Source organism: Apteryx rowi, unplaced genomic scaffold (assembly GCF_003343035.1).
Source record: "Apteryx rowi isolate R43461 unplaced genomic scaffold, aptRow1 scaffold_211, whole genome shotgun sequence".
NCBI lineage: Eukaryota > Metazoa > Chordata > Aves > Apterygiformes > Apterygidae > Apteryx > Apteryx rowi.
In genome coordinates this window covers 1,354,292-1,377,219 of record NW_020448431.1, presented here as the reverse complement: position 1 = coordinate 1,377,219, position 22,928 = coordinate 1,354,292, and the positions used below count along the sequence as shown (strand labels likewise).

General features: G+C 41.1%; 1 protein-coding gene across 1 annotated transcript in view; it reads right to left on the bottom strand.

Moving 5' to 3' along the window:
• Window positions 1-60: 60 nt before the first annotated feature.
• Window positions 61-22,928, bottom strand: part of SYBU (syntabulin) — a 46,694-nt gene continuing 23,826 nt past the window's right edge. The window contains exons 3-5 of the mRNA XM_026064226.1: window positions 11,518-11,620; window positions 7,713-7,862; window positions 61-6,705 (exon numbers count right to left, since the gene is read on the bottom strand). Of these exons, the coding sequence (XP_025920011.1) occupies window positions 5,592-6,705; window positions 7,713-7,862; window positions 11,518-11,620 (1,367 nt within the window). The 3' untranslated portion in view covers window positions 61-5,591. The remainder of the gene's footprint in view (window positions 6,706-7,712; window positions 7,863-11,517; window positions 11,621-22,928) is intronic.

Genomic DNA, 22,928 nt, shown 5'->3' with positions numbered 1-22,928 from the left:
GAGATCACTTGTGCCCTCCCTGTTAATGAAGCTGGTGTGGAAGTTCTCTGTTGAATTATGAGCATTCCTCAGATTCCATTTTCCTAGTGGTAGATGTCATTTACAGATACAGGTAAATGCTTAAAATATGTATTTACACTGGAATTCCTCTGGGAAAAGTGTGCAAAGTAAATGTGCAGTAGAACACAACAGTCCCGTGATCTAGTGAAGGAGGAAAAGTTGATGTTCACCAGGGGAAAAGGTGTGCTGGAAGAGGGGAGGCTGTGTAGCCCTTATGTCCAGCCCAGAGCTTCAGTGAACAACTTCTGCATCTATTGCACAGATGTGATTTTTCTGTCAATTTGTGATTTGGTTATACAAGGGGTTTTATTGTGTGAAAGATAGGCAAAGACAGCAAATTCTGTCCCTGACACTGGTTTCCTGGACATACAGTGAACAGTAAAGTTTAAAAAGGAAGGGAAGGGCTAAATGTACTCCCTTGCAAACTTGCCAGCTGCTCTTAGAGCAGCTTGGAGGTTGTTTGACTAGATCATGTGTCCCTAGAAAAATAGAGGTTTTAGCCAAGTTGTAAGCAGGTTCTGACACAAGTTTTGTTGAGAAAGCAAGACAAAACTTTACATTTAATGGCCTCAGTGATGGAGAGAAGTTTAAAAAATGTTAAGTCTGCTTGTCCTGTTGCTGCAGAGCCTAGATGATGGTCTTGTAGCTTCTCAGCTAACTTGATAGCAACTTTCAAGCTTGAATGAAGTCCTTTTGGCCCTAAGGAAAAACTTAGATATGCCACAGCTTTCTTGACAATTTTAAAATATGTTTTAGAAAGCAACAAAGGGAAAATTAACTATATAAAAATAACTACAATGTGTGTACTTTCTGCACAGACTTGTTCTGGTTAAACTGGGAATGGATGGCTAGCAGCTGTGCAGACTCTAAATAGCTGTATGGCAAACCTGCTCCTAGTAAACACCTCTAAAATATCTTAATGGTATAATGAGAGATAAGTAGAAAGTCTGTGAATAAGATTTTTTTTAAAAAAATCTGTGTCTTTTTAACTGCACTGATGAAGTGAAGTACAAGTTGCAATTGTTTCAATATTGCTTTTACTAGAACAGGGCAGGAGAACGTAGATTTAGAGAAATCCATATTGCCTATTTATGATAAAAATTTATTGGAAGCTACAGCTCGTATTTAAAAAAAAGTTCAGGGCTTATTCTTGCCGTTTCTAGGAGAATACAAAGTAGATGCTAATAAATATTCTCTATTTATTGAAAACTAACAAATCATTGTCTAGTAAGTAAAAAATTTGAAACACAGACCCTAAATACATTATAAAAGTGCATTTCTTATTTTAGCCATCAAGTATGTCAAAGTTTTAGCTGCCTTTTTGTTGTTGCGTTGTCAGCCCTCTTATGTTGATTTCCTCACCTGCACTGCATGCTGGCACTGATTTGCTGTTCTTCCCTGCCATATACCTCCCCAGTTCCAGTCTAGATCGTTGAGCACTGCTGCTCTGGAAGTTACTCCCATCTCATCTGCTGTATTCCTGTATGTCCTGGCATAAAGATAAGAATCTGCTGTTCTTGCAGGTAGTGTCCTGCATATTAAAAACCCAGGTGTTGGTATCTGTCTCCTTCTTTCCTCTACTAGCTGTTCCTACTAGCTGCTTTTTTTTCTCAGCAGATGTCAAAACATTTTTGCTAATTTTGCTAAACCTTTATATAGTTGCCCCTCTGATAATCTTTTCCTCATTTTGAATTCCTTGAGGGATCTTGTACAATGTTTGGATCCAGTTGTTTCCATTCTTTCATGTTGCCATAGCTTCCTCCTTTCCCCTCCATGCACATAGCCTGTTTGCAATTTCTTTCTTTACTGGAATCTGGTCTTGATTGCTTTCAGTGTTATTCTTGACCATGCAGGACTGACCTGCTGTGACGACTGGAAAATCAATCATTCTTTTCTCGACTGTGCCACCAGTGTTTGTATTTGAAATGTCCTGTGCTCAGTTTATCTGTCTGAAGGGTTTTGAAGTAAAATGCTTGTTTGTTCTACTCAGGTAGGACACTACATAAATAAAACACGGCCTTCATTTTAGTACATTTCTAGAACTTGGAATTTGGGAGATGTAATGATTAAGTTATTTGGGGGAAAGGGGAGGGGAAGTTAAGAGTTTTGTGAGTGTGGACATAGGTAAGAGTGCAGGTGAATCTTTTGCAGGGAAGTGGACAGTCCCTATGCTTGAAAGTTTTCTGCAGCTTAGGAACTGCAGAAATGTTGGGAACCTCTAAGCTGTATGTTAAAAAGTCTTTTCTGTTCCTGGGTTGGAAAGGAAGAGTGTAATGGGATTATCAACAGACTTTGCTTCAGCCGGGGAAGGAGCTGACTTGGTTCCTATGCTATCTTGTAAGCTTGAATTTAAGCACACACCTGCTACTTTACTCTAAGCCAATGAGCTGCTTGTCCTCCCTGTCTGTATGTTTTGAGGCAAGATTTTTCAGTGCTGTATGGGTATGAACATTTTCTAAACTCAGAAAAGACAGGGTTTTTTATTGACTAGAACTGTTTGGAGGCTGATGGTCCTTCTAGCTACTCTGTACAGCACTGTGGGGATCCAGCTGATCCATGACTAATGCTTGAGCCAAATGTTAGAGGGGAGGGGAAAAAAAAAAAGAAAAAAAAAGAAATTAAGATGGTATGTCTGCTACAACTGCTGGGATATCCTCCTGTGGATTGAGATTAAAAAGGCCAGTTCCCCAAGGTCTGGGGCTGGAGCTTGGTACTTCAGGCTTGGTACTTCAGGCCTCTTCTTACAAAGGACATCTTGGGCTGTCTATATCCTTGCGGTATGAAGGAGGAAAGGGGGAGACTTGGAAGTGATCTGAATTTTGAGTAGAGATCAGAGTAAGGTTTTTTTTTATTGATCTTGTGATGGGGACTCTGTAACATAGTTACAATCAACATAGTCCAAGCATAGTTAAATACCTTTTGAGAGATGAGTGAACAGAAAGATTTTTAGGGGCAGGAAGCAACACTGATGTTATTCTAGTGTTAGTGCCTTATGTCTTGAACAACACACTTACACTGCTAAACGGGGCCTGCCAGAATCATGGTTTGAAATGAGTTTAACCCACTGAATTTTTAAAACGTAAATGTAAGGAACTTTGTGTTGCTTTGTTGCTTGCTTGCTTCAAAAGAAATCTATGCAGTTGCAACTGAATGCCTCTCCTAAAACTGAAGATTATTTTTCCCCATAAATTATGTTCTATTTTACCAGCACTCAAAGTGTAGATCACTTAAACAGTAGTGGAGGTAAAAGATAAATCCAAAATTGTAATAAAGATGATAACAGAAGGGCTAAGAAATTGTTGTCTTAGCCTTGAACAGCTGTATTTTGAAGTAGGAATAAGACTTTTTCCATAATGTTTTTCAGTCCTGAGGGGAGATACTTAGGAATGACACAGTTCTGATGTTAAGTGTAAAATCTGCATTAAAAAAAAAAAAAAGATTTAACCAAACAGAACACCTCTCTAAAGCAATGGTGACCTTTGGATACCTATACATTGTGGTAGTGGTATAAGGCAAACTAGCCAGCAGGGACCCAACAGTGCATGAGAGCATCAAAGAAGGTGATAAGGCAGAGAGGGCAGAATGCTCTCGTGGCTGTGTTCATGGACTCGTGCTGTTCATATGTCAAATAGTCTGTTAGATTTCCTTACTATAATCCTTAAGGAACCCACTTAAATCTTTGTTGCAAACACAAGTGTTTCAGAACATAGGTATCACAGGGATGTAAGAAAGAGATCACTAATACACTCCTGTGAGCATCTGTATGTATCACGTCCTCGAGTGTCCTAAATACTCCCAGCACGCTGGCTAGTTATTCCTGCTCCCTTGTAGTTTACTAATAACTCCCTTCTTCCCAACAGCTGCAAAGCAATGCATGAGTGCTGTCAGGCTTCACTGTACACCTTCTGCTCTGGGCTGCACGGGGGAATGTTACACTTGTTCTGCTGCAGGGGACAACAGCAGGATGGTGAGGTTTAAATGTCTAGAGGTATTGTTGAAAGTCTGTGTGGAGCCAGACTAACTGGATTATTATCTCCATGTCATGTTGCCCTTCTCTGATCTATGCACAGATCTCAAGTTTTGGACATGGAGAATTTGTGCTTTAATGGCCACAGTACATCTKGGAGTACATACTGAGACTGCATGACTCAGCTATGTTAAAAAGGCTTTCTGTATTTTCCTTAAATGCCAGGAAGACTGATACCCTCCTGGGAGTGCAGAAATAAAAACCTACAGGTCTCCAGAAGATCGTGCTGGGTTAAGGATTAGGTCACTTGAATTTGTTAATGTGCTATGTGGGTGTGGTAGAAGGGGTGGCTGCAGTGCTGCAGACAGCACGGAGCCTTTTTGTCTTGCTGGGTGCTTCCACTAGAAGCCGTAATTAGGTTTTTCTCCATCTAATTCTATTCCTAGGGTACTGACAGTTCCTTATGCCCCCATACAGTTCCTCCCCTCGCTTTGTGTGTGCCTGCGTGGTATCCCCACCAGGAAACTGAATATTCTTTTTATTGCTTTTGCTACAATAAAACACTCTCCCACATTTTTAACATGCTTACTGTATTTGTGATTATAAAGGTAATTTACAATAAAGCAATTAAATAACCAATAAGTTAATACACAATACATTTATACAGAGTATTTCACAGGGCTCAAATGACTACCAGGTTTCAATACATTTAAGACCTTAAAACAACATTAATACTCAAAGTGTATCCATGTCCACATTTATCATTTTAACAAGATTCAAGACTCCCACCAACTTACATTTTTGGTTACAGTCCCCTTACACGCACAAGACCAGTGGAATGCTCGAGCAATTGTGTAATTTAAAAGAGCACTACACAAGATGGGCATAAACTATGTGCTGGAAGCTGCCTTGGAAATATGAATTTTCTAAATTGAATTGACAATTTGGACTACAAATGGAAAGCGCTAGCATGCTTTCAAGAGTACATGTGTGATACACTTAGTGGAAACAAGTCTCCATGTCACTTAACACTGTAGTTTCACAAATGTTTTAGGTTCGTGCTGCCTAAGGAAAGTTCCCACCCTCTCCGGCCCTTCATTCCTTTATGCATCCTTGAGCCAGCGTAGAGCCTTTGTACATTTGCTCAGTGAAACAGCCAGGGAAGCTGATTGACCTTTAAAACTAATTCAGCAGACAAACACAAAAGAGTGCTAGCTGTAATTCTCCTTTATTCCCCTGATCATTTTTCATTGTGCAGATGTGGTGGAACATGGAAGACACCAGCACATGGGAGGGACACGTGGCTGGGAGCAGGCAGGACTCTTTCTGTAGGCAGCAGTACTAGCCTGTGCCAGTTAAAAACATCTTGTGGAACTACAGGGTTCAGCTTCTCTGTTTTGAAACAAGGAACATGTTTCGAACCAATTTATAGTGCAAATCAAATAGTCAAGAGCAAAATGATGCACTCTGCCATAAAATACAATATCTTTTTATGAACTATCTATCTATCTCAACCGTCTTTCCCTCTGCCTCAGCCAATTGGTGCCCGGTAATAGAGTAGAATTTAGGTTTTGATATTGAAGGGTGTACGACGTAAAGAGTGCAGGGCCACCAAGCAGCAGCCACGAAGCAGTGCTCCGATATTATAAATGGGATCTATTCCTCCTCTCTGAGTACTGAATGCCCACATGATAGTTGGTACAACAGGGGCTGCTACAGCTAGAAGATCTACAAGGAGACTGCTACTCCAGCATCTCTTCACAATTCCTGTCTGAGAGAAAGTATTGACATACACAAAAGCTTCATCATGAGGGTCTGTAAAATCAAGTTCTTTCATGACATGGTTTTCATTAACTCCGCAATCCACTTTGCTGCATGGAGACTCCATAGGAGACAAAAGAATGGCAGAGTTTGGATCACTTGGAGTTAAATCTACTACTACACCAGAATCACTGAAGTATCCAGAAGGAAATTCATCCAGTTCCTTTAGTATGGAAGGTGGGCTTGCAGGACTGCTATCTTGAGATCTGAAGATGTTTTGAATGAGCTGCTCCACATCTAGGCTATACGGCACCACATCAGTCTGGATGGCCTGTTCCACCACCATGTTGTTGCTGCTTTCCTCCTCTTCCGGGGAAGCAATTAGTTTTTCATCAGGAACATTTTCAGATACCTCTTGATTCACAGCAGAGCTGAAGAGAGCTGGATCACCCAAGTCAGAAGTTGTGGTGGTCAAACTCTCTTCAAACGAGTCAGTCCCGTTAGCTGTGTCTTCGCTAAGAAGCAGCCCACTATCTGCCATCTCCTCCAGTGCTTGGTCCTCTGTGACTAGGCTGTCTGACATTTTGGAATACAACGCTAGCGACTTCCCAGGTGAGCCACACATGTACTCCAGACACTGCTCATCCCTCAGAGAGCCGTTCTGYGCCATCTCCATGCTCTGAAGCAAAGATTCCAGTTTCTTGTTTTGAATGTTTATGTCTATGAAATATTTCTGAATGCCTTTGTCTTTCTCAGCCAAGCTGTTTTTCATGGTTTCAATAACCTGCTTGAGTTGTTTAATTTCCTTTCTTGCTTCCTTTAAGGCTAGCTGTGCCTCCACACGATGACATTCTTCTTCAATCCAGTCTTCCCTCATGCGTCCCAGCTGAGCCTTGAGCTCTTCTATTTCTGTTTCCCTGTAGTAAAATAAAAATGTAGTAATATTTCTGCTGGTGGGTCAATTAAAGAGTCAAAGAGAAATTCCCCTGAGCTGCAGAGCTGCTCCAAGGAGGAGGCAAATTCCTCCATGCACCATTTAGTGCCACTTCAGAGAGAACTGGAAGAGGTGTAAGGAGGCTGCCAAGACAAGCTGGTTAACTGCTCTCTGGAGTCCCTGACCTCCCCACTCAAGCAGCATGTGCCTGCTTTCCACGTAGGCAGCTCTGCGTGGAGCGAGAGGCTGCTGCCTTGACTTGCAGGCAAGTGGGGAGATGCAGCTCCTAAGTGAGATCCAGCCCTTACGAATGAGGAGGTCAGGCTATCCTGAGCCAGACACGGGGCCCCCAGGGGTCCCCAGAGCCTGCATTGGGATTCTGTTCAAATGCCTCTTTTTGCCTGATTGGGGGTTCTGTGTGATGGAGACCCAAGTCTCAATCTGCTTTTTTTTAAATAAAGAAACTACATCTGTTGCTGTGTAATGCACATTGTCACTCCTCTGCTCAGCATCAGTATGAAGTTGGGAAAAATTCAACCTAAGCAACAAAAACACAGGCAGGCACATGGGTTTGTGTAAGAGCTTTTCTTTCATTAGGGAAACCTCACTGACTAGGGTAGAACAGAAGACTGAGGTGATACATATTTGCAGGCATGAACTGTCTTCTGTATAAAAGGTCCTGATGCTAAATCAGACTGATAAAAAATGTCCTTTTGAAATATTATTCTATTAGGCAAGTTCAAAGAAGGGAAATGAACCAATCATATTCACCAAATTTATAACTAAACTGAATAGTACATATTCACTGAACAGGCTATGAAACCTGRAATGTCTGAAAACAGCTTAATCAGACTGACCATATTTTAAATTCCTGAGCTAAAACTTCTGTGAGGTCAAGATATGAGGAAAATATTCAGGATTCCCCCCTCAAATCCTTCTGAATAAATCTGACCCCTTCTTTATAACTCTGATTTCTGAAATGAAATGTACCTTCCTTGAAGTTTGCTCTCAGATTCCTTCAACTTTGTTTTCAAATGTCGTACTGTAACTTCTTTCTGCTGCAGAGGAGTCAAATACTGCTCTGGATTTGGTGGCTTAATGCCATGATTCTCACCACAAGACGTGTATCTCACTGATCGCCTGAAAAGAAAAAAAAACAAACCAACCACCACATAACATCACCCCTACAGTTCTTTAGTCTTGCAGAAAGAAAGATATCACATTGACTGATATAAAGCTGAGTTTACACTTGACTCATTTTGAGCTTCTCTCAAGTATCAGCACAAGTGACTCAGTCTGGCAAATCAAAGTCCTTGAGGAAACTGCTGATTTGTGGCTATAGTAGAAAAACCACTATTTATTGTACTTGGTTTCAATGCAATTACATCAAATGAGATATTTGACTTTAAAATACCTAAACATCCTCTCATCTAAAATGGGTGGAGTGTTCAACAGCAGACAGCAAGGACACTTGCAAGGGCACTCAGCTGCAGACATGGCTGAGTAAGTTAGTGTAAAAATTCAGTTTAGATCCATGTGTGAAATATGAAATCAAGCACAGTGAAAGTAGTTTCATCCTATCTATCTTTAGGTGTATATCTGGCATGCCTGACAGCGAGATGCCCGAGGGACAAAGTGAGAAATGGCAGCAGAATGGAAGCCACATCCAGGTGGCAATTCAGTCTCTGTAATACATGAGATGTCCTATGGCAGGTATCTGTTTTCTTTTCTGTACATGAAACCGCACTCTTTAGGTAGGTGCCTAGGGCTAACCAGGGTGAATTTTTTGCATGAGTGTATACTCATGGAAACCCTACTACACCCAAAATTCTCTGAAGCAAAATGGAGCCTTTTATATGAAAGAGTCAGTAAAGCCACATGAGAATTGATGGTATGAAACCACATAAAAGTCCCTGCCTTGGAGTGAAAACCAACTACAGGAGACCTTTGACTAAGAGTAGCACTGAGTTTTACAGTGCTGAAACAATCAAGCTTTCACACTGGGAGAAAAATGTGGGATGGAGCAACTTGCTGACTGTCCTACCACCAATATGAAAAGTCACACCTATGTTGAGGAGCAAGATGACTTGCTCACCAGTCCAGAGAGCTGATTCCACATTCGAGGGTGGAGGAGGTAAGTTAGTGCACTGAATACTGGGAGGATGACATAAATACTTGCCTCGTTACTGGGCTGCTGTCACTTCCTTTGTACGAGCCTGAGTTACTGCTACTGGCTGAAGAAGCTCCATAATTCTGGTGGATATTAGCAGGACTCAGCTGGTTTCTGCACAGTGTTGACAAAAGGTCCTTTTCACGGGAAGTAGGTGGGCTACCTCCAGACTTGCAGGACGAGGATCCATTATTCCGACCATAAGAGCCACGACTGGAGGGGGAACCAAAATGGTTAAAGCATATTAGACAATCCTTGTCACACAACCCACTGTGTGTCTTATTTTAAACACAACTTTGTCTATGTCTATCTGTCTGAAACAGAAAAAACAGTGAACGGCTGGGAAGAAAGAAAGTCCTGATGGCATCAGCCACTGCACATTCTTTCATTGACTGTGAGGGTCTTAGTTTGAATTATGTGATCCAGGGAAACCTCTGGCATTTTCACATTCCTCTGTTTATAGTACAGTTTCCAGTGATTCCATCAGATCATCCATGTTCTCCAAACCTCTAACTCCTTTAAGTAATTAGAGGACTGCAATCTTGACTAGTTCCAAAAGAATCACGTTTCAGCTTTTCCCTGACAGGCCTGCAGAGAGATGCCTATCCTTGGAGTCTGATGGAGGGTTGTTGTGAGAGTGCTTTCACGGTCCTCAGCAAGCAGCCTGAGGGATCGCAGTGTGCAGTGAAAACAGATTTTTGTTTGAGCCACTGTTCTTTTGTGCCTTTGGCATACGGGGTGCTTCAGCTGTCATTGTCAGCTATTCATTTACTTAGATATAGTTTGAACCCTACTGAGAGAAGGCTGAAACGGTATTAAAATAGACAAAGAAAAGCACAGCTCTTTTCTTTCTTCCAATTTCTCCCATACATATCTACCTTTCTTTTCCCAATATTTATTAAATAATCTGATTGTTAATTGTGTGTGCTTGAAAGCAATTCACATCTGAACTGTCCAATGGCTGCCCAAGAACTGGGACGCTCTGAAAACAGCTTTTAGGGGTGCATTTTTATTTTGTTCAGTTGATTTGCTTCCCTACTGTGCCTCTACCTTCATTCTCTCTCATGGAATTTGTTGTTCTAAACTGTAACAAAGGAAAAAGGGAAGGTTTCAAAATATATGGAAAAAGGCAAATCCAGCCAGTGAAGAAGGACAGAACATAAAAAATAAAATACCACAGAATTATGAAGCAAAATCTTGTCTTAAAATTGTCTGAACTGGTTTCCTCCCTTCTCTGAAAATGGAACACTTTATAAGGAACAGATGGTTGAGTGGCTATGCTGCAAACCTTCATCACAGTGCTGTGGTTTGGGGGATTTTATAATTATTTTACAATAAAGTGCAGGACTGTGGTTTGTGACAAAACTGAAATGTTTCATAGCAAGTTAAGTCAAACAGTTAAAATGAATGTATTACAAAGGAGACATCTCTTTTCATTTTGTACAGTACAGCATCAATTTTTGTGTAAGGCAGAATCTGCACGTAATGTAATTACAGCAATGCATTTGCAGGAGCATTATTACAGAGGACTCCTAGCCAATTAAGTAGGACAGTATGGTCTAATTTAAAGCTATATTTAAACACACAACAATATATGCAATTACATATTCTCTCAAAGAAAAAGTAAAGGTCATTTTAGGACTTCATATTATATTTAGTGCTGCTTTTTTCACAGCCAATACTTTACTAGTTAGACTGATTCTAGAGAGAGTTTAACTACTGTTTATTTTTCTAACAGTCTCATGACACAGATAGGAAACTCTGTACACTGGGGCACACTGTGATCTTGGAGAAGCCTGTGTTCCTTGAGCATATGGGTATCCTGCTGTCCTTCCCCTTCTGCCTGCCAGCTCCACTCCTGTGACTGCGCAAAGGGCAGGAAACAAATCTTTCAGTTTGAACTCTTTACACCCACTCAAAAACTGTAATCAGCAGGGATTGCGTGGGCAGAGCACAATGTGCACTGCTCTCTCCAAACTCCCCGGTATTCAGAAGCAGTTCACATGTGATATGGARAAAATTTACAGAAATCCTTATGAAATGTTCATTTAGATAGATAGATGACTATGATCTTTTTTTTTAATTTGTGTATAGTTTACTCACATAAAGATTAGACACAGGTGCTTTAGAAATGAGCATTAAAGGCAAAATTGTCAGCTTCTTCCTACGAAAAATAAGGTCATGATCTGTAAAGGTGCATGCTGAGCTGACAATTTATCACAGAAAAAACCCAAAGTGGTATGACCAGAAGGTTAAGGTTAATTGGTTAGAAGCACTGCTGTTAACTAACATATATCCAGCTGTTTCCCCCTCTCTTCCAGCCAATGCCTTTTTTACCTTACCTGATTGAATTGCAAATGCTCGTTATGAATAAATAACAAAAAAGTGCCAGTTAGCTGATTTTGTGGCATATTGACAGTTTTTGTTCTCCAAATACAGCATTTCTGTTCTCTCTCATATCACAGTTCTGACTGGTGTAAGTACTGCCAGAGAGCACACTGTAATCCAAATTGTTTTAAAACTCACAGTAGTGATATTATACATATTAGCTGCAAGGCATTACGTAATAGTGTCTCTCTGTACTAAGCAACACTTGAAATATATAGCACAAATTGCTTTGCTTACTTGCGAGAAAAAGAAGATCTTTTGCTTCCAGCAGCAGACATATGGACTTCAGGAGCTGAAATACTGCCTGTGCTGCTTGAAGAGCTAAAATCAGCTTCACTCCCTGGAAAGGAAAAGGAAAGAGTAAAACACGATGGAAATTACAACTCAAAGACTGTTTTCAAAATAACAGTGAATCACAAGCAYCCTTCCTTTGTCTGTCTTGTGTGAATTTTAAAAGTTGCATGAATTTTCAAACATCCCTAAGGACAAGTACTGGATGTGTTCCAGATTTTCAACAGTTCCTCAGAACTGGCAATTCAACAAGAGTAGAAAAAAAATCGGACACAGAAACTTATTCTACGGAAACCATTTTAGAAGTAGACTAAAAACATTTGTTATGACAACCTGTTTGCTTTCTCACAGTTATCAACATAGGAATGAGGCTGCTGATAGGGCTCCTTCAAGAGCACAGTGATTAAGAACATACAGTTGCTACTGCATTTCTCTTCCTTTAAACCATTGGGAAGTACTACTGGCTGGGGAGAACGCTTGTCCTTTTCTGCTTTCTGAGATGATATACATGTATATAGGTTACTAGAGTAAATATATGTATATGTGTATGTGTGTATATGTGTGTGTATATATACATGTATTCAGATTTTCATGTGGCACAGAAGCATAGTAAGACAGTTCTAATAGATTTTAAATAAGCTAATAATAACGCGTGTCTCCCAAGTGCTTCTTGGATGATAAGCCATACTATCTGATTACTGACTTTCTGTGGATTACAGCTTTTATTTTCCAAGCTCTGTTATATACACGAAAAATGCACTCCCTTTGCTGAGGCCAGAAGGTAAATTTACTAAGAAAGTCTTATCATCTGGAAAAAAACCCTGAAGAAGATAGCTTTTTAAAATTTCATTTTGTCACTCAAATGGCAAATTTTCCAAGTTGTATCCATGTCTAATGCTGCAGAGTCACAATGATGGATAATAACTTTATTTCAGGGAATGGAAATAACTTTCCGACATACTTTAATAACAGCTGGTCAGCAGGAAGAAATATCATGATTTACATAGCAACTTTCATTTGGGAATTTCAGTGCACCTTGCAGCCATTGACTATCCTAGCATCACCCAAATCACACCGAGAAGTTGGGGAGGGGATTTGCCCAGGACCATTGAGCACGTGCGTGGTGCCCTGGCCCCACGAAGCTTCCCGCGCACAGGCTGACCCTTCCCGGGCCACCTAGGAAGCCACAAGGAACACCAGGAGGCCACTGAGGTAATGAGGCCAAGGAGGAGGGCACCTCGCTGCCCTCCCAACGCAGGGAGGGACACCGCTGAGTTGGGGCAAGGCTTCTTATGAAACCTCACACCGCAGACTTCCCAGCAGGGTTTATACCCGGGCTCTCCCAGGCAGCCCCCGCCACCCTTTGCCGGCTGTGCTGAGTGGCGGCTCTTCCCAGCAAGGGAGGCCTGAGAACACAGTTCCTGCTGTCTCCTTCAGAGGTGCCTCCACCATCCCGCACAGAAATATCCACTCAGGTGAGCAGTTGGAGACTTATCACAGAAGRGCTTTTTTTTTTTTCTTTTTTTTGCTATAAACCACTTTTCCACGAGGGGGAGATGCAGCTACAGCTACTGTGATAGCCACCGTGACAAATAAAACCTCTAATTTGGGAGACAGTTAAATCTTTAGCACAGCTGACTGGCACATCTTAGGCTCCTGAATGCTCTGGACTGCAAAAAAAGGCATTGTTAGAGCATGTTTTCACAGGCACAGTCTTAAACAGGAGGAATCATTTAGTAAAAGACGTTAGACACTTATGGTCATAGTGGTTTCTGAACATACCTGTTCTGATTTAACCCAGTACAGTTTCCTAATTTCACAAAGTCCAAGTGTCAGAACACACATTACTCATTACTCCAACCTCTACATTCAATCTCAGATAACAACTGACAAGAATTGTTCTGTCTTTTTGGCAAGGAAAGCACTGCCCTTCCTGTGATGTCTTCTTGCTTGTTTGAATGCTGCAGGATTCAGCAGGATCAAGATGCTTTTATTGTGTTTTTTTTTTTTCCCCAGTTGCAAGTCTATAAGATATAAATCAGATCACTTTTGTTTACCTGTCACAGACACAGAAGCAAATAAGTTCAAGAAACTCAAGAACAAAACCAAACTCAGCCTATTCTCAATCATTAGCTGGGCTCTCTTGTGATGACAGGACAGAAGCCCATTATAGAGGAATCACCAGAGGAAATACATTTCAGAGTCAAGTCTTGGCTGTTTTCACGCTGAAGAGCTGTAATTGAAAAAGCATTAAAGACACACATTGTTTCTTGTTATTTAACGCTCTATAACATCCCAACATAAAAGGTATCTACAAGCCACAGTTTTTGGAAGAGAGGGAGTCTTTCCCAGCTAGAATTGTTGGTAGCAATAAAGTTGCCTTCCAAATAACCCTTGGTAAACACTTATACAGAGGGTGGGAGCAGGAATAGAAACAGCTGGAAGCAGGAGGTGTTGAACCTGTTAGTGGGGAGTAATGAGAAGTCTGTGATAGAGCAGATAGTTGTGCCTATTAAATAGTAAAACTGACAGACCAATAGATCTTAGAGGAAAGGGATTTTACAAGAGGAGTTTGATCTACATCTGACCTCTAAAACAAAATCTCTGGCTATAGCTGGTCTGTACCTGGCTGTCCTAGAGGAACTGTGACATTTTGGTTCAAAATTTCTCAGAAGGCCAAATTACCTTCACAGGAGGGTCATGTTAGGTGCAAAGCTGGGCACCAGGTGCAGAGGGCAGCCTGAAGAGGCTGCTTTTACCTAGGAGAATATATTTTGGCCTTAACACAGCCTAAAACTCAGAGTACACAAAGATGGCTTTAAACATCAGTCCGCTCTTCTCTGTGCTTCTTCTAACTCAGCCCAGCCCAGAATATTCCAGAGACTAATTTCAAAACAGAAAAATGTACTGCCTAGTTCTTGAAAATGGTATCCCAGGGATCCAGTTTTATTGCTTTTAATCAATTCCATACGCAGTATATAACATCCCTGAATAATCAGACCCATGGTGACCTGTGTCGCTACAGTCCTAACCAAATAGGAACCACATGCAAAGATAGGGAGGGGAGGGCAGGAGGGGAGCAACAAAGCCACTTTGTTTCACAGAATATTTATATCATGTCTGCAAATGCAGATGGCAACGATCCTCTCCTTGGGGAAGCAAAATGACCGTGGGACATAACGTCCGAAGCTGCAGTAGAGTTTTCCTGATAAACAAAACACTCTCATCTAAGAGATTAAAGTCCACGCAGAATACTGTCTCAGTATCATGCTAATCCCAAATCTAATTTTGCAAACAAGACCTGAACAGGTAAACATGTCACATAGATTTCATACCTCCAGTGTTCGGGCCCCCAACACATTTCCACCCTTGCAAGACGCCAACAGCTTTCCAAAGCAAAGTGCTGGCTCCTACACAGAGAACATGAGCCCAAGCTGAGGCTCATCTATGATTAAGTAGACCACACCATAATCAGATCATGTTATTGAAAGCATTTCAAGGAAGCAAGGCTTAATAATAGCCTCTCCCTGACCCGTTTGGCTTGGAGCGTAGTGCTGGGAAGGGCTGCCAAGCTAGGTACTGCAGATAAGGTTTATCAGAGCCTGGAAACGCAACCATCTCAAATCTGAGGTTTCTGAAAGACTGAAATACATCTGCAACAGGAACTGCTTCTATGAAGAAAGATTTAACCTCTCTGGCCCCAATTTCAACAACAGTTATGCACATCCTTAACACTGAGCACAGGAGACTACTCATGCTTAAAATTAGGCAGCATATATTTATAGGATCTTCCAGAACTTTTTGTAAATTAAAGAGGTCACAGTTAGTAGTATTCCCAAGTGTGATAGCTGATGTTCAAGCCAGCCTGCATGTAAAAATGCTTGACAGTAATGTTACTAGGAGACTTTTAAAAATAGTTTCTCCYATTTGGTAAACATCTCTATGTAAAATAAGACATTTACCCATATATAATATAAATTGTAACACATTCTTGTGGGTAAGTATTACTTCCATCTGCCAAATATTTTAACAAAGAGATGAAACTCCTTGTCTAACTAAGAGCAACACAGGTAGGAGCAGAATACAGCCTTTCTACAGCCACTCTCCAGACTGTCAACTACCCAAGGAAGCCTGTTGAATATTTTTGTTGCTGTGACAATGTGATCGCAAAAGCTCACAAATGTAAGCAGCAGAACAGCCTCAGAAGCAGCATTAACCATGAAAGAAGTGGACTTTTCTGAAAAACATATTCTTCTGTCCTGACTGGCTATAACACTTGTTTTGCCCTGGTCTGAGATCTTCCTGTTTACCAATCCCTGCCTGCAAAAGACACCACATGTTGAGGTGCCAGCTTCAGAGCTATCTCATTTGAAATTCATTCATACATATTTTTCCATGCTCTCAGCATCGGAGCACCAATAACCTGCTGGCAGGGCGGCTGACTCGAGAATCAGTGCTGACAGAAGTGCTCGTGCCGCACGTACGGCGTCTGATGCTGCGGGGCCGCGGGTCCGGCCTCGGGCTGCTGGGGACACCCACGGCTCTCAGAGCCCGGGGAAGGACAAGGCGACAGCTTGCGCTCAGCAGTGGTTAAGCAGAYGGATGGCCAGCACCGTACTGTCACATTTTCCAGAATTCCTCCTTGCCTTGAATGGGTATCCAAGAAGGAGGAATGAAGTAGTGCAGCATCTAGCACCGTCCCCACGCTATACTGGCAAATGGGACACAGCACCAAGCTAAAAATACGCTGTGGACGGCATCGTGCTTTGTGCTTTTAGCTTTCGTGGCTTTTTGCTGCCTTGACAACACTGTGACCCTCACACAGTCCCAGCTGAGACGGAGGGGAGAAGGCGGGAGCCCACAGCCCCGCGGCTGCGCCCCGTGCCGGCAGCGCAGCGTGCGTGCCGTGCCGGCCTGCACAGCCACGGGCAGCGCAGAGAGGGAGGGAGGCGACAGCCTGCTAGGCGCACGGCTTCTCATCGTGCCCCGGGCTGGGGATCGCTGCTCTAGGAATCAGTATATTCCCGCCGGAGCACTGCAACTGACTGCGCAGCCTAGCACAAGTTACTCAAGGCCAGATTTTCCAACCTGTCCATGTGGTTATATTACAAACAYTACCCATATATTACACCATACAAATATTACGATTATATTATGAGCTTGAGGSGGTGAGGAGAGGGAGTGAGAGATCATTGTGCAAGAGCAGTTGTGTCTGCAGGGGACACTGGTACATGTTTATCCAGTCGGTGCACTGCAGTCATCATGCCTACATTGGTGCGTGCAGAAAGGCCACACCTTTAACCCTGCTCTGCTCGCTTCCTCAGCTGTGCTCTTAGAATAATGACATGCTACTGTGATCATATAACACACATAATTAGCAGCTTTTACAGGTAGAACAGGCTAGACGTTTTGGGGACACCACAGCAGGCTGCAAGCACTGAAATGCCACATCATATATGTATGTATATAGAGACAGTATGTGTATTTTTTACACAGAGACACACAAACATTCACATGCATGAATGGAGTGTGGAATCCAATTCTACTGTTTCTAGTCATTACAGATGGCTCAAATACCATGTCATGTGGTCTTCTGGCCTCAGATAGTATTAAAATTACACTTGCACTTCAGCATTTAATATTTTTTCCTTCTGTAAGAATAAAGTTGGAACTTTTTCACGTGCATTTTACCRTCTGTTTTCTACTTAAATGATAAGATTAAAATACAGAAAAAAGGGGAAAAGTTCAAGCAATATTTGTAACAGGAACATTGACAGCTGATCAGCAGAACTGGACTTCCAAAACTCAGGATGCATATGAACTTATTAAAGTCTARTCATATTTTGTATGTCTTTTTTATTTACAACTTCAGTACTGATCCATAGCTGCCAACTTATATAAACCACAGAACTTACTTGTCTTGAAACCCCATAAACAAAGACTCTTTTATATATATCACTCTTGATGCTGGGTTTTGCATTTAGCCACCCAATGAAACAGAGCTGTAAATAAAACAGTGCTGACAGAGACAGCTTGTCCTCAAGTTGTAAAGCACTTAAATTCTCTGAGCTTACTAGCCTTCAAAAGCATTCTATTATAGGGCAAAGGGACCAAAATATGCATACACTTTCACCAGCCCCATGCAGCAAATAGGGAATTAAATGGAGCACTGCCTCTGAAGACAGCTTTATTTAGGGACCTCAGCATAATAAAAGTCCAGCAAAGCCATTAGAAGCAGCTAGAGAAGTAGAGAGGATTCACTTGTACTGTACACTATTGAAAGGATTTGTATTTCTAAGAGATTTAGTTTGATTTACCTTGGAACCTTTAATGCAGAGCCACATCTTTAGTTCTAATTTTTCACAGTGTAAGTAGTGTCTCCAGGAAAGCGGCTCCCTTTCGACTTAATATTGTTCCTGCAAGAATATTTCCGTATGCAACAAGCAATCTGAATCATTATTCACAGGCACTCATAAAAGTAAGAAAAAAAATGAGCTGGAAAGAAGTGATGAGCTTGCTTTAGCATTTCAGGCTTTTTCTTCAGATAATACCCTTAAAAATGACCTGTTTCAAGGGCAATGTGTCCTGCTGGGAAATGTAATCGCTGGCCACTGTCAGGGCCTTAAAGGGTCTTGGTTCCAGGCCCAGGTCTTAGACTTATCACTTATTTGACTTATTATTACTATACTTGAGACTTTTACCATAGACTTACTATTATATTTCATATGGAACAGTAACCAGATACAAACAGAAATAATCCTGGGAGCAAGGAACAGGACACAGGAACCTCCCCTGCATGTGGACGCTCTAATCATTGGGCTACAGAAGCTCCTGCATGCTCTTTTTCTGCCCATGTCTCATACTCCACTGCTACGGGATAAGCTGGGGATTCCCACCAGGTTTCTGTGGTTCAGGACCTCTTATGAGAGTGAGGATTTGAACTCCTTCGGTCTAAGGAGGGCACTGACCTCAAACCTTTCTTGTGAGCAAATGCTCTAACGGCTCTAGCTGTTACACAAAACGTGGTGGTACCACCGGTGCTGGCCACATTTTGAAGGAATGAAATGTGCTGGTTGTCAATACTCACAGACATGGTCTAGTGCCGGCAAGGAAGCTCGGAGTGAATTTGAGGCACATGTGGGCACACTCAGGACTACAAATAAGTGGTTAAGTCTGGGAGTCTCCCCTCTCTGCCATTTCCTACGGACTGTAGAGGGGTTTTTTTGGCCTGGTGTGCTTTTGGCTGTGAATCCCGGCCTTCCCTCATAATATAGTGCCCCTTCACCAGACTGCTATCTGTTTCAACCAAAAGTAGCTCAGATCTTCTACTAACCACATTTCAGCTGATTACATGGTCCAGTAACAGCTGGTGACCTGGGCAGCTGGCAAAGGTGCAGTCAGAAGGGACATGGAACAAAAATTTCAGTCTGAGTCTCCATAAATTATTCTAGCCTGCTGGGGGAGTAGATTTCCAGCTCAACRTCAGATAGCAGATTTCAGGTCCAAACTGCAACACAGATCCTAGTTCCCTGCATTCGGATCTGTACTTGATTTACAAATGATCCTTTTAATTCACACTGCTGGTTGTGTAATCTAAACTAATTATTACTTTTGATTTTTGCTCATCTTGCTGGCTTACTTGTCTTACTTTGGAAAAAGGTTTGTTATCAATTAATATAATCAAATTCTTCTCATCAAACAGCTTTCTGATCTCATCTAAATCTAAATCTATAGTCTTATGAGCACTGCAGATCTCAAAATGAATACAGAATATGACTTGTGTATGCTGTAAAACCACAATCAATTAAGCCTTTCCCTAAACACACTAGTCACTACAAACTAATTACTGATACTGGCTGGGAGTCATAATGTCTATTCTGCATATCACTATGATCTAGGCTTGTGTTTTTCTTAATTGTAGTTTTAATACGTGGATTTGTAGAGCAGCTACAAGTGGATGTTGGAACAGACAAAGAACATTTCAAGTAATTTTTTTCTGCTTTATATATTTTAAGGAGGTCTGTCAAACAGATATCAACCTGACCTGGGTATTTTTTTAGTAGTATATACAATTTGAGATGYTCTGACAATACTTTTTAAATGGCTCCCATAATTTTTCTCTTCTCAGCCTGAAATGACCCTTGTGAGGGGGGAACATTTGTTCACAGAGCAGAAGGGAAGAGTCTGGGGAACTTATCTTCCTGTTCAAACAAAGATGCTCTTTGGATCTGAGACAGACGGATGCTATCTTGCTGCATCAACCAGTACCGTATGTATTCCCTTACTACAAATGTTGAAACTGGATGTTTGAAAAATATACTGATAGTGATATAACATAATACTTAAYTTGCATTTGAAAGTTTTATCAAATATATGTGTAAATGCACCTATACACAGATGTCTTTTACAAGTGAGTGTAATATGTCACTTCAGGAGAAATTTTAACATACCTGACATGGTGCTATTTGGTCTATTTCAAGAGAAATGAATGGGCTGGTCAGAAGTATTTTTAGGAGCTGGAAAATGTCATCTTTGGCAGGGATGCCTTAGCAGCACCCAGAAAGGGAGTGAACTTCATCACAGCCTGGAAAAACATCCCAACCCTCCTCTCACTTTGGTGGCAGATTTTTAACAAAGGCCTTTCAGAGGCCCGTTCAACACATCTTCTAAATCTGGTTCCAATAAGTAAGAAGAGAGAGGCTGTCTGGTTTATAGCAATTAACTACACAGGCAAGCATCCACAGTATACATGCAAATGCAAAAAATCATATGCTAAACCTGATTCAGTTGAAAACTTTTGCACAATCACCCTTAATATGAGACATACGGTTTTCATTATAATGTAAATAAAACATTTTTAATCAGTTTGACATGATTTCAACAGTGAAAAGAAAAACAATGGAATGCGCAACATATCTGGGAGGCAACCAACTAAACAACTCTGCAGTTCCAAGGACAGAAAGCAAAATTTGTCATAATCTAATCAAATATTTACTACAACGTACACACTGAAATGATTACAAAAACTAATTGCGTTCAAGTGCCATTTACTGAAAAGAACAGCAAAACCCTAGTGATTGGTTGCCTAAACTACAATTTTTAGAGCAATAAAGTCAAAGTAGTTCCGAGAGCAATACACTTCAAGTTATGACTGCTGTCATTTGCTAGTTTTTTTTTCAATAGCACTTATCATTAAGAAGCACTAATTACAGACATGAAGACTGTGCTTTTCAGCTTACTAATCCTTGAGGGTTTATGGTCACACTATATTCTTCTGCCAATTCTAGGAAGCAATCACAGCCTGCTCAGTTCCTGGATTTCGAAAGCTAATAGCTTACTATTACTTACAGAATTTCAGAAGTGAGGAATAAGAGATCTGTAATGAAATACCTCCATATGTAACAAGGGCAAGGCTCATAATATTAATAAAATACGAAAGAAAGCCTGCAGAATTTTCTTTTCCTTTAGATATGTTTTATATAATGGTATATATAAGATACGCTGTTCTAAAGTAGCTTTACTATTTTGTTATTCGYTGGTTCAATGAGCAGTATCTAAGAGCATCAGGACACAAACGCATAAATACTGCCAAACTCCTAGATCCAGAAGGGGAATTTCAAAAATAACACTCTCCCCATCTGCTGCCTGGAGGCTGCACAGCCTCTCCCCGTCACATCAGCGGGGACGCAGGCTGCAGCCGGCAGCAGTAACGGGGCGAGGGAAGGGGCRCCCGTCCCCTGAGCCCCACGTCCTCTGCCCCCACCCATGAACCTGCCCAGGCTGGAGTACCTGCCTCATTCCTCACTCGCACATGGGGGAATCCAGCAGCTCTGACCTCCCCACAGCTTCCTGCTCCATCAGGAGACCCTGCCCTCCTGACGATACGCTGGTGCCCGAGCGCACGTAATTTCCATCACAGATGTTCCACTTTCTACTGGGTATCAAAGACGCGTTGGGCAGAGGAACAGACTTGGGAAAACTAAACTCTATAGTCTAAAGTTTTGGACACTCATCTGGGAAAAGGGCAACTTCTATCTGCTTGCTCTTCCAGCTGTTAGGGTTTTTTTTAAATTTATTTCTGTTTATTTATTGGAACAAGGACAGGAAACGTATTTCTCCTCTCTCCTAGGCTCTTCCTCAGCTCAGAATAGTAATTTAGGGTGAGAACCGAAATGGCACTTACTTATCTAAAACATTTCACCAGTGTTTTGATATCTAGGTACAGAAAAGCAAGTAAAATACCACTACTTAATCAGGTCAAGAGTCCGAGATGCCACAGCTCTCTGCAAAGGTCTGTTTAGTTGTTTATGGGTGAGTTGCTATTTTTGATTCCAGTCATCACCAGTTTAGCCGATGCCTTTATAACACAGTGAAATCAAATAACTGAGATTTGCATAACTAAAATAAAGACATGCCCTTAACTTCCCATGTCTACATGTAAACATAGATAAAAAAACGCAAAGAATTTATTGACATGTCCACTTACTACTGCTCTGTTAAAAGTAAGCACTCTGAAGGAAACAAATACTCTTAGGTAAATCATTTAGTCATTAAAAACAAACAAACAAACAAACAAACAGTTTGCTGAGCACTGAAACTGTTTAGGAATTGAAGCCAAACTTGGCCAGAAAATGGAAAAACAGAATTTTCAACKTTTTGTTTGAAATGATGCTTTCATTTTGAAAACTGCCAAGTTTTTCTTTCTCTTTTTAAAAGGGTGCTAAAACATTAAAAAATCTCCCAAGCATAAATTCTAATTCTAGTTTGAATATTGTCTTTGTTCAGTCTGAAACAAAGGCTTTCCTTACTGTTTTGATTTGGCAACAAATCCCCAAATCAGTTATTTGCATAGCTCCACTTTGAACATAATAAGATGTCAGACAAAAAAGAAATAGTGGATGTAAAGGAAAGTAAAAAAAAGAAATTATCTATCAACTCTTGAGTAAACATTGCTCAGAAAACAGTTTAACTCCCAGGATTCTCATTAAAAAGGCATTAATAACCTGGAAGAAATCCAAAAAAGGTCAACAATAATGATAATGGGATTACAGGGCAATATTTAGGAAGGGAGATTAAGGCAATGCAATTTTTGTATTCTAAGATAAAAAGAAATGCTGGCAACACTGTGTTTATCATGGGGAGGAGGAATACAGCTGGAAAATTGTGTAGCAAACAATGCAACATGAACAGAGGAGTCTTGCTGTGATGCATATTATTTCATGAATAATGACTTGAATAAAAACTGAAGGTTGGTGGGAGCTGGGCAAAGTAAAATTTAGCAGGAGCATATTCAGAATACTTTTAATATAACTGGGGAATCAGAAAGCTATTTTAAACATTGACATAAATAATAGGTA